The sequence below is a fragment of the Misgurnus anguillicaudatus genome, chromosome 21 (genome assembly GCF_027580225.2).
Source record: "Misgurnus anguillicaudatus chromosome 21, ASM2758022v2, whole genome shotgun sequence".
Classification (NCBI taxonomy): domain Eukaryota; kingdom Metazoa; phylum Chordata; class Actinopteri; order Cypriniformes; family Cobitidae; genus Misgurnus; species Misgurnus anguillicaudatus.
Genome location: NC_073357.2, coordinates 51537589 through 51550061, shown reverse-complemented (window position 1 = coordinate 51550061; position 12473 = coordinate 51537589). Strand labels below are relative to the sequence as shown.

Below are 12473 nucleotides of genomic sequence, written 5' to 3'. Positions count from 1 at the left end.
GTAATTTTTCTCTGGTTGTGCCAAATCAGCGGTAACGACTTTGGTGGCCATGCTGCGAGACTCAGGCTCACAATGACAGACGCAGAAAGATGTTTACTTTCTTTCAAACTCCCTGCTGAGACATGTGTATTTGTGTCCAAAAGATTGCAAGGTAAACATGATTCTGGAATGGGTGGTAGATTCCACACTGGAACTTACCAAGAGGGAGAACGGCTGTCGGGAGACTCGCAGTGGGAGTATGGAGACCTGGAGAGGGATCTGCGTCGGTGATGAGATGAGGAAGGGGGTCGGGAGCGAGAGTTTGAACGTGGCCATCGGAGGTGTTGTGGGGAGAGCTGAGTGGAAGGAGGTGAAACTGAACTCCATGAGAATGAACTGCTGGAAGGGGAGCTAGGGGGAGACCCTTCGAGGAGCAGCTCAAGTGGAGAACCTTCCCCCAAGCAGAGCAGGCGTTCCCGGCCTACCTCTAGGTCCTTGAAGTCAGGCAGATCTGGGTGCATGTAGTCCCAGAAAAGGCCGGAGTACTCATCCCCAGAATCACTGTCCTCTACTGGCTGGGTTCCCCTCTGCTCACCCTCTTCCTCTTTAAAAAAGGCTTGCTGAGGGTTTCCAAAGTGCTTGTTAAGCTCTTCCCGGATCTTCTGGTCCCTTAGTAGTTTTCTATCAGCAGAATTGCATTCTGCTGAACCTTTGGAGACCGAAGTGGGGTTGCGGTCCTGTCCTTGAGCATCCAGTGTCGGACAAGCCCCCTGAGCTGTGGGGGAAAGGCCTTGAAGCTGCCTGGCCAGAGAGGAAGACGAGGGGTTGGTGGAAGACAAAGATGATGCTGAAGTAGCGGAGGTCAGCATGTTTGAGTCTTTACATTCTACATGCCGGCCATCCATTGGCCCAGTGACCGCTGCAGCTGTGGTGGTGCTGTCTCTTTTTGTGCTTGTAGATTGGCAATAGTCATGGTCGCCAAAGACACGGGGCATGGGCCGCTTGCCCCGACGTTCCTCCGATCCCCCTAGGGGCATTGTGGAGGACGCCTTGCTCAGCTGGGCATAAAGCTCAGTCTGCTCTGGGCCCTTCCGAATAGAGCCACTGGTTGGCTGAGGGCAAGAGCCCCCACTGCTCAGCCTGGGCCTTTTGCTTGACAGGGCCAAGGAAGAGCATGAAGACAGCTTGGTTTTGAGTGATACTTTGAAAGGGTTCTCTTGACTGGCTTTGTGAGGAGGCGTGGTAGGTGGTGTCAGACCTGGAGGGAAAGAGAGAAGATTTATTAAATAGAGTCCCTCTATTTCCTTTACAGTACTCATTCTGTTTCTAAGCTTGATTAAATTATTCCCTTTCATTTAGGACTAATCCTGATCCGTGTTTTATTGCAACCTTGACAGATTAATGTAACCTCAGATTGCACTGTGATATGAACACTGTGAGTTACTCCAACGTTCAGATACTAAAATAACAGAGATCCTTTTGACAGACGCCTCATTGAAGCCCATTCAAAATAACCATTCATATAGTCAGACACACTGCTCATTTCTTTTTTTGCTGGCACACTTAGATGCAGATGTACGAAAGCCATAATTTGGGGTCTCCAGTGAAAGCACGGTGACTTGGGGAGCTGTTATCTTCTACATCATTGCCATCTTTTTCCTCGTGAACCCCAGCCATCCTGACAGATTTATGTGGCAACAGATGGCAGTTATATGGGAAGTATTGAGATGCACTGCTTTACGGCATGGGTAATGCACTTCAACAAACAACCTGGGGTAGTTCCTCTTTATTTTTCTCTACCGCACCCTCTCTCTATTTCAACATCTCACGGAAATCTGTTAGTGTGACTCATTTACACGACTTTTCTATAAATAGATTTTTAGCCACTCTTTTGATTTAATTCACCTTTATGCAGTCACCCATTTTAGGATCCTATCCTGAAACTGGTGTTGCAAACAAAATGATCATTTGTTTAAAGGCACATTTTCACCCCTAGCCTTCAGTATATTCCATCAGTCTCTTTTCTCTGTCAGTCTCTCTCTGTAAATTGAACAGAGACAGCACTGCAGACTGATGCAGTATATAAAACAACAGTGGCCCTGACTATATTTATCATAATGCCAATGCAATGAGCTATGAGAAAGCGTGCACGACCAAAGGAACTTCTGCTGCACCAATCAAACACCATCTGGGCAAAACAATGCACAGGGGGTCATAAACCAAGGTGCATTATCGCCTTTACATTACATTACATAAATTACTTTACATAGGATTACATAAATATGTGCTGTTCAGTGAAAGGCGACCAAGATGAATGCACACAGATGCAAACAGCAATCACAAGCCAGTGGGTTTTCTCATCTGTTTCTGGCAAGGTGTGAATTACACAGAGATCTCTGAACAAATTATTACTTAAAGCCTACAGAACTGATCCCCGTGGTAATCTGAAAATGCCATGAAAGGAGTGAAGCAAAGACTGACCTGGGTGTCATACGATACCATAATTAAAGGATCCCCCGCTCAAGTAAATCTATTAGAGGGATGGGGATTAGGTAGGTGTATTAAATCTCACGCTTTCACAGAACTGGCTATTTTGCAGGTGTCATGTTTTTTTCTTCAATGGGAATGCCTGGGTATTCTCTAATTCTACAGCTCTGTAAATGACTTCTCATACTGCTGTCAGGGTGACACGAACCCCAGTGGAAATTTATGGAACCCAAAGGATTTAAAGGTCTCATCTGGTCTTGCACTGATTTGTAAAAAGGTAATCAGTTATATGAGCTTCAGTAAAAACATATTACCTGAGTATGAAGGTCTATAGTACTGTAAAAACAATATAGGAGTATAGTACAACAAAAAATTTCCCAAAAAGGCACAAAACTAATGTCTAATGCCAAAAGTCAATCGCGTGGCTAAACAGTTTTGCCTTGAATAGTACTGCGTTTTGAGTTGGGTTAATAAGAACATTTTCATTTTGCCTAAACTACTGAGATAAACCCTTTAGCCATGTCTAGCCAAGCTGTAAAGATGACCTCAAATGACACTTTAATCTTGAGGCTAACATAGGGTGGAACAACATTTCAAATACAGTAGCACTGAAGTGCCATTGACTCACAGATGTTACAAACGCCTTACTAAAAATCTAAATTTGAGCAAATTTACCAAACAAATGGTTTCCACCCCCAGGGTAGGTCAAATCTGTGCACTAAGACACATTAACTTGTAGTAAGTAAATACCAAATGGCCTATTCCTCGTGAACCATTCATTGTAAGAGAGAAAGGGCAGCCATTTTGTTTTTATTGACCTGGAATGATTAATCTCTGCACGGGGGATACAGAAATAATTACCTGCATGATTTATGCTGAGAAAGAAAGTGAGGAAATGGGAGAACTGCTGAAGACTTGTGTTTTTGCCCCAGCTGACATATACTTTAAGTTTAATTATGTTCTGGCTGCTGCCTTCATCAACTTCATCATGTTTTTAAGAAGTACATACAAATATTGAATATTATTATAAAATGGACACTGTCGCAAAATTTGGCCAAAAGCATTATTATTATTATTATTTATTATTATTATTATTATTATTATTATTATTATTATGCTGCTTTGGCCAGATCTCTCTAGGGTATCTATCTTACACACAAATATAATTAAGTTAGGAAATTACCTTAATGTCTCTAATCACATTGCTAGACTGTCTGGAATAAAGATGTAGATAATATCTGTATCTAAATTGAAACTAAATTGCATGGCAAAACCAATTAAAACAATAATGCCACATCAATTTGTCTGTGGTGTATTGAAGAAGTGAGCTGACCAGTCAAAGAGCATTAGAGTCTAAGTGAAAGAGAGAGAATAAACTCTTCTTTAAAGAGGAAGAGAGAAACTTTCCAATAAATCACCCCAAGAATGGACAAAGTAATCAATAGAGGCCTGTGTAAAATTCTGACCATGTCTCATCAGTTCACCTTGAACCCTAAGCTTTAATTAAACTATTAAACTAGGCTTGTGGGAGAACCTGCCCTTTGCCAATAAACTGAAACAAGTAAGCCTTTCTTTATTATTGAATGGTGAAAACAGCAAGATATTTCAGATTAGCAACAAGTACAATTTCAATGTCATTTTCTTGATTATAAGCAGAGATCCTGTGTTCATTTACCTGGGGTTCCAGAGATCTCCACACTCAATGTGCGTTCAATGGTTTTGTTCTCAAACGGAGATCCCTTGTGGTCACTGTAACACACAAGAAAAACATACATGAGAATTGGTATAAAGTGCTGAAGAGTTTTCGTGAACTTACTGTACACAAATGGAAATGAAATTAACAAAATGCCTCATTTTTTTCAGATCTCTTAGTTCAGATTGTGTCTGCTCTACAAAAGTTGTGTAAAAACTCTCTCACTTACTTTGGAGATTCTGGGGTCAAGGGTAGTGGCAAGATGGTTGGTTTGGCTGCAGAACACAAAGGAGCATGGGTAATTAATTTACTAGTGTACACGGTACCCAATATATTTCAGGTCCACATCTACAACTAAATCTTAGACTCAATCAGTGACAGTAATGAAGTTGCAAAACCCTACACTGAAAGGCTAGTTGGCTTTCCAGTAAAAAATGTTGGACAAAACCAAGTGTCAGATTAACATGACCCCTTTGTTTGGTTTGTTTTTAAAATCTGACTGCATACTTTGTGAGGCAGGATGGAGAGATGGCATGTGTTCATATTCCCAGCCCATCATAAAAGCCCCCCCAACATTCCAACAGTAAGGATGAATGGACTGCTTTTAAAAATAATAAAAACAGTTAAATGAAAAAGAATAGCACAAGTGCTAAAAATTAGAAGATATTGAGCATGCAATTGAAACCAAAGCAGAGGAAGAAAGAAGAGTCAAGGAAGCATGTGCAGTTGCCTGAGGCTGCGACCATCTCCAACAGCAACTAGGGAGTATCTTTCAGTTAGATAGCTATATAATGGCAGCGACAGAAAAAAGCTTTTCAGCACAGATCAGAGTTTGAAATTGAGTGACTCCATAGTTCAGAGTGTCGGCTTCTCCCATCTCCCATTTATAATTAATCTACGGACAAAGGTTTGTGCCAATTGATTTGAAAGGTGAGGCTGGTCGCATGTGTTTGTTCTCCCAAGTAAATGTTAGGTTTGTGTTAGCTCTAGGGTTAGTGCATGGTCAAACTGAGAAACGGTTAAAGGAGGAGAGGCGAAGGAAAGAGGGCGGGGATGCAGCAAAGATTACCTAACATTGGTGGGACTTGGTCATCGGGGTGCCTGCAGGGTGCCTGTATATTTGGGTGCTGTGAGATGAAGGGGGTGTGGTCTGGAACTAAAGAGTCTGGGAACAAGGGGCTTGGCAGGCCCTGTGAGGGTGACATGGGGCTGCCTATGACATCATCAAAAACATCCTCCCCAGCTTGGCCCAACAGATTATGCAAACTCTCACTTCCTGTCACCTGTTCTGGTACGCTTAGCCAACAGCTCTCTAAGTCTAATTTAAGCTCTGCTAAACACTCAAGATCACTCGGATCGGCCATGCTAAACGTTCGATCATGTGTCTTTTTATGGTGCTCGTGACTACCTTGCTCTATGCATTCACTGCTCTCTTGGACTTTAGGGTCTGTGTCAGGTAGGCCATGCTTTTTATTTTTCTGGGGGGCACTGGGCGACTGCAGGTGAGCCCTGTAACGGGCCGGCCTGGGTCTGGAGGTGAGCAGCTGACTGAGCATGGGGTGCTCTAGTGCTTGCCTCCGTTTCCTAATGGTCACAGTGATGCGCCTATTAGTACGGCCAGCCACAGCCAAACCGCCCGCCTCGAGGCAATGACTGCATCTGCCTGCGTGACCCATCTCTCTAGGCGGCTGAGAGTAAGAGTGCATGTACCTAATAAAGCGGGCGGCGGCCGAGCTGCCTGGGTCAGCACCTGGCTGGAGGCCTGGGGGCTTCCCCTCTTCGCCGGAGAATGCATGGCCGCAGCCGCATCCGCGGGACAGTGCAACCGGGGTGGATTGCTCCCCGGGTGAACACCGCCTCCACTTCCCTGCCCCCTCACCAGCCACACTACACGCGCCGGCTGCCTGGCTCTCACCTCGCTGGGCCTGCACTGCCAGTTGCTGCTGTGTAGACAGGGAGGCAGAAGACGTCTTCTTTTTGGAGACAGTTGAGGAGGAGCAGGACGACAGTGAGGAGAAAGAGGAGGTGGACGAGGAAGATGGAGATGAGGAGGACGAGCAGGATGAGATGCAAGCTCCTCCCCTGTCCTTTCCGCAGCCTGCCCAGGTGCTCTTGGCTTCCCTGGCTTTGATCTGGAAGGCCTCGTCGCTTGAGGTGAGGTACTTGAGTAGCTCAGTGCAAGGTCGTCTCACGGACCGGTTGGGACAGGCCCCTCGTGGTCTGCTGTTCCAGGGATTTTCTGTCTGAAAAACAGGAGTCAGAAAGACAGAGGTACAGAATAAGCGTGGGATGTAATAGGAGACAACGGTAACACGGGCGGATTAGAACAAGGGGTTAGCGCAGAGGTGCTTTTGCCTCCCAGAAGGCAATGCGAGCGTGCTTTGCCCATCATCTTAATTACGAGGTCTTGGGTTTGCTCCAAGAAGATCTGCAAGCAGGCAGCATGCGGGGACAGTGGTGTCCTCTGGGACACAGCCATGTGCAGAGCTCCAGAAACAGAGGAGTCAAAGTCATTATGGAAAATTAACTCCTCAAAGAGAGTTGCGTGCATTGTTTATGCGAGGAGAGACGTTCGCCTCAAATAACTGCTAGGTTGTTCTCAATATAAAAATTGGCCTGTGGTAATGAATCGTCATATCTGTGATGAGGAGACCAACATTGCTAATTCTATCAAGACACTTCAGTGCTTCCTTTTTTCATGGAAATGAGATGGCGCTATCCAGAAGTCCTGAACATCATTAAGGGTAATGCAACTTTAGATGAGACATCCACAACACTTCCGTCTCAGACGCAACTTAATCAAGCTCTAGTTCCCCTGAGTGAACAGACAATTTGGATAATTTATCAGAAAGGAAAAATTACATGGAACTAGCAGATGAGCTCGCACAACAGGCCTTTGATGCGAGGAGTGCAGCGAGCACCTACCTTGGCAACAGCAGGTGTTGGTCTGATCCGTTGGTTGCTGGCTGCATGGTTCTGTGCCTTGCCACCTGGGTATTGATTATAGCTGAGCTGGGAGTTAGCAGGCGCCAGGAGGAGCTTCTTCAGCTACAGAGCAAAGAAACAGATCACAGGGATTAAAACAATGAATTTAAAATAACATGCAATCAATTGGTGAAGGAAGAAGAAAGCACATATTTGCACAATTTGCATGCAAATATTTGGTCTATTGAAAGCCTTTTCTTTTTTACATTTATTGGTTCTCCCTGGAAATGCAGCATGGAAAAACTAATTATACCTTGTGCATGTTTGCATAATTTGAAAACAAACATTTTAACCTTTGATTAATACATTGGCATTTAACACCTCGACAGTAAATATACTACAGTATTAAATAAAATATTTGCCTGTATGCTACACTCCCAAATGTTTGCTTTAGTAAGAAATCCATTAATTAATGTGCACAAATAGTCAGATATACAATACTGTGCAAAAGTCTTAGGCCTTGCTTAGTTAAAGCCAGGACTAGGTTTAGTTAAATTAAGATGTTAAGCATTTTTTATAAACACGCCTTAGAAAAACTGGCATATTTAAATTTTTGTTTTATAGATTTAAAAAGCAAAACCTTTTTAAGTAGCCAATCAGACTTTGATCCACCTAAAACATGAAAATTATCATAAACATTTCTGAGGGGTTGCTATAGACAACAGAAATGAATAATCTGTTGATTAATGTAAATAATTTGATTAATGTAAATCATTTTTGCATAGGTTTTGTCCTGTAGCTTCATCTTAACAGTGCTATGCTTGTTCTGTTGCAGTAATGTACAATGCAATTAACACCTCAGCAACACTGATCCACTTAGATTTGCTTTTTTAACTGAGCAGCGTGGCCATGTTCGGCACACAGACATCAACACAAGGCTGCCAAACCCGCTGTCTGGCAAGTCAGTACCCATTTTTGGTCACAGGCCCTGCATCGTCTCCTTATCTGGTGTAAGTGAGGACCAGACAGATGCAGTCAAGGAAAGCAAAACAGCGTGGGACTGAGAAAGTGAGAGGGCTATGCTTCATGGCGAAAAAGGATTGGCCACAGAAGGAGGGTCTCTTACCAGGGAGGGCTCCTCTGGCTCCGGCGTACGTGGCGAGCCGTCGGGGGTGGAAGGACAGCTCTGATCACTGGCATTGGTCACGTCCCCATCTGCCAGGGCCTCAAACGAAGGCAACCCGTCCTCATCCACCGGGATGCTGTCCAGGGTTTCTGTGAGCACCGCCAGCAAGTTGGCCTCATTTTCTTCATCTATCTTCTTAGGGGGCGAAAAGAAAAGAAGAGTGGAAGAAAATAGGACAGTTTAGTTCAGAGAAGTCGATTTTGTTTGTCTTTACTCCGCGGTCTGCTGGAGAGCAATGCGTTCGTAATTGTTAATAGAAGAGGGATTTTTTTGCCTCATGCACTTTTTACGCAAATCTCTTTCAACTACAAATTGCCTAGGCCACATGAATCAGCAAGCGTCAGTCATACATTAAACATGCAGCTTACTGGACCAAAATAATATCTGCCCAAAGAAACCCATTAACAGAGCTGACACACAGCAGCTACCCAGGGAAGCGGAGTGAAAGACGGACCGAAAATAAGAGGGAAATTAAGTTCCACCAATCATCAGTGCCGTCTCATGTGGCAAATCAACAATCCACAGACGGGTCAATGACATTACAATGTATTACATTACTCACAAATACATAAAAAATGATTAATGGAGTGAGCAGAAAATAATATTTAAGCACTTTTTATTGAATGCTGACACTACTTTGAAACATAAATGGCACGTGTACTTGGACAATTTGTTTTGAGAATGTGATTAGAGAATCAAATGCATTTTTTTTAAACTAAACTTTAATTCTTTGATATAATAAATATTGTTTGCTGGGACTGCGTGTTCTGCAGATGGCAATGTAGGAGTGTCAGTATCCATGGTGAGGTGACTGTGGAAAAGTAGCAGGTACTTGAAGTTCCAGCATCAAAACCCACGGGACTTAGCAATTGAAAAGATAAACACCAAAATTGCTGGGGGATGTGGCGTATGCAGGCCAACAAGAACAAATCCTTTTATGCACACCATTGGATTAGTATCGCTTGCTGATAGCGCTCGGGCGCGAGCCCAGTGGCTTCAGGGGGACCATCCTTTTTAGATAGAAGTGTTGCGCTGCTTAGCCTGCAGTCCCCTTGTGCAGTGATCACCCTATTTGATCCCGTTTCTATTAATAGTGTCCCGCGATTACACACCAGCATGTCTCTATGCCATGGGAGCTGCTTTTGAGACATCAAAACAAGGCCATTTTACTTATTCCCCTCCATTTAATAGATTGCACCGCTGATAGTTCTAGCGTTTGATTATCCACTGACAGGGAGGAAAATGTGTAAGCCCGGCTTCATTGAGCACATAATGTCCTCCTTGGGACATGTTTCCTAATTCTTTATAACGGCGCATATTTCCAAGAGATAACCGAATATTTACCGGGGTACCCAGGTTGTGACGACAGAAAAGGCAGCCTGTGACTTGGCCTCTTGTTTAATAGTTGGCTAATGGTGTCCTTTCCATAAGCTATAATTTTCCTGTCTCTCTGCGATTTGATTTTAAAACATCCCAGTCAGCCACTGACAAAAAGGGCAATAACAATAAGCGTTTCCTTCAAGCTAATTATAATCCTGGTTATTTAGGGTCGCTGCTTTAATAGCCGCTCATTTTTTGAAATACACGGTTTAGAGAAAAGGCTTTTGAATAATGCAGTTTGGCTTTTGGAAACGGCTTTAACAAACAGCACGTGCTCAAATAAGAGCAAGTAGTTTACTAAAATCACGTGTGGATCAGATCAGACACAAAATGACTGGTTCCAGGGTTTAAAGAGCAATCAATAACATGAAATTTGGCCAAAAAACATCCTGTTTCAAAATCCGTTTTCTCTCCATTCTGCAAAACAGACTTTATAACCTTTGTCCACCATCCAGACACATAATTCAAAGTGTAACCAACACTTGAAAAGTACATCCAGAGTTGTCAGATTTGCCAGATTCCCCTGGCAACCGTGAGTCCTGCCATCGATTGCCTCTGGCAGCTTTAAAAAGGACCGGGGGCGGATGAAAAATAGATAGGGCCAATTCCCATTCCGCTTAATGGACCCCACCGACTTAAACAGATCTTAACAATCGTTGGCTAATTGTGGGATCACAATATATTAACCTGCCTTAATTCTAAAGGGTGCCATTCATGGCTGTTTTATTCCAAATGCTTCAATTAGCCATAAAACACGCTGGCAAGTGCTTGGTAGTCGCACTCCATCTACCACCCCTCCCCTCACCGTGACTTCAGAAGCACGCCAGCGCTCACCAGTCATTCATTATCAGGTGAGCCTTTTTGTTATCAGACACGCTGTCTTTGAAAATGTCCTTGCTTTAACTCTTTTATTGAGTTCCACCCAAGCCATTGTATTGCCGAGATATAACTTACGCCACTGATAACATGTAGCATGGGCCTTTTCTTTTACTCCTAATTTCATCTCAAAGGCAAACAGGAGCAAAATCTGTCTGATATCATTCGAAGATCTGAATGATTATTCAATAGCCCCAAGTAAGGAAAGAATATAAAGAGGTTCTGGTTGTTAGCACGTCTGCGGCCTCCACCGTGACTGAGGAGGAAAGCATTGGGGGTAATAAAACCTGCAAGCCAATTACTAAGAGTGAGTTTTACAACCAAAACCTTACACCATCATACGGCTGACATGACCTGGAATGTGTGGGAAAAGGTTAGAAAATACATAGATATATGCTTTTTCTCTCTCTTTTCATCTCTTCTTAACACAGAAGCATCAGTTATACTTTATTATATGGTATTGCATTTATTAACATTAGTAAATGCATTAGCTAACATAAACTAGCAAATGTTAGGTAATTATAAGATAATGCCTATATAATTGTTCATGTCAGTCGAAAAAAATTTAAATAAACTAAGATTAATGCTGTACACAAATATATTGTTCATGTTAGCTAATGCATGACCTAATGTTTACAAATACAACTTTATTGTAAAGTGTTACGAGTGCATCAAGACAAATGTTTGCCTCAGTCTGCATTTGAGAAGACACCATTTCAGGGTGACCGAATGGTCCGAAAAAGTATTTGGTCTGTTCTGTAAACTTATTTGTTGATACTTTGCAAGTTAGGCTCAGCAGAAATGGTCCATTATGAACTTTCTAATGATTGATAAGGGAGTTTGCTAGCTACGGTTGTCTGTGGGTGTTAGCACATTAAATCTGATGAACAAAGAAAAAACACTGAGTGTTAATCTATAAGTGACTTCAAAAATTATGCAAAATAACATACTGCAATACGAGAGATGTGCATTGCAAAGCATTGTGGGTAAGAAAATCATAGGAAAGACTTTTGAATCTAAACAGTGGTTTAATGCTCCGCAAATAAATGTAAATGAAGAAATGCAACAACAAATATACAAAAAAGCAAATCACAGATCATGTTACAATGAAATATATGCCTAACCATATCATGTCACAGTATCCAAAAATGGCGTAGCTCTCATATGTCATACTCAAAAATAGGATTCTGCCAGTGAAATCGCCAGCACTATTTCAAACCTCATTTCCCCTGCAAATGATCCCGCAAGCTGGGCATTGAGGCATGTCTGCTCCAGAGGCAATGATCACAGAGAGAAAAAGATTAACTTTTTATAACCCTCACAAACATTACCACCCCGTGCCTCTGTCTGGACAACACCATCAGATTTAACATAGCAGCGAAAGTTGTGACGCTACCAATCAAACTTAATCAATACGCATGACTGCAAACAATCAGAATAAATGCATACTGAAGAGAACCCTTCAGTTTTACAAGTGAGGCACCGGGGACCAGAACAACATCTATTGACGTCTCTTATAAAGTAAAACTACGAATGCAAATCTTGGTGGATGCTTTTAACCAATAACTGACCTTAAACATGTGACTCTACGTGACTGGTTGTTGTGACTCATAAAGGAATCCATTTCAGTCCTTGAAAAAAAAAATTTCCACCACACTAATGGACAACATGTCCTTCAAGATCATACTAAATAATACTAGTAAAAACCCCTGAATAAGAAATGTTATATGTAATAATCTAAATGGATGCCCTAAAATAAAGAAGATGGAGAAGGTAAACAAGGGGGGCTAGCATACTGTTTTACCAAGGTTGCAACAGATGGTCCACAGCCCTGCTCCTAATGCAATTAGAATAAACTTAGTTTTCGAAGCTTAGACTTATTGATGCTCGACTTATTTTAGAAACTCGCCCAATAATGCTGATGCTGTCTGTGAGGGTGCGCGGACT

The 12473-nt window shown here is 42.7% G+C and overlaps 1 protein-coding gene and 1 long non-coding RNA gene across 6 annotated transcripts in view; one reads left to right on the top strand and one right to left on the bottom strand.

The window, feature by feature from the left end:
• Positions 1–12473, top strand: part of LOC141352953 (uncharacterized) — a 138131-nt gene that overhangs the window by 40587 nt on the left and 85071 nt on the right. The window lies entirely within an intron of this gene.
• Positions 1–12473, bottom strand: part of ppargc1a (peroxisome proliferator-activated receptor gamma, coactivator 1 alpha) — a 46110-nt gene that overhangs the window by 16564 nt on the left and 17073 nt on the right. The window contains exons 3-8 of one of the 5 annotated variants that reach the window (XM_055212404.2): positions 8211–8405; positions 7085–7207; positions 5229–6402; positions 4389–4434; positions 4142–4215; positions 199–1237 (exon numbers count right to left, since the gene is read on the bottom strand). In XM_055212404.2, the coding sequence (XP_055068379.2) occupies positions 199–1237; positions 4142–4215; positions 4389–4434; positions 5229–6402; positions 7085–7207; positions 8211–8405 (2651 nt within the window). The remainder of the gene's footprint in view (positions 1–198; positions 1238–4141; positions 4216–4388; positions 4435–5228; positions 6403–7084; positions 7208–8210; positions 8406–12473) is intronic. The other 4 variants (XM_055212412.2, XM_055212431.2, XM_055212441.2 and 1 more) reach the window with 4 other exon arrangements.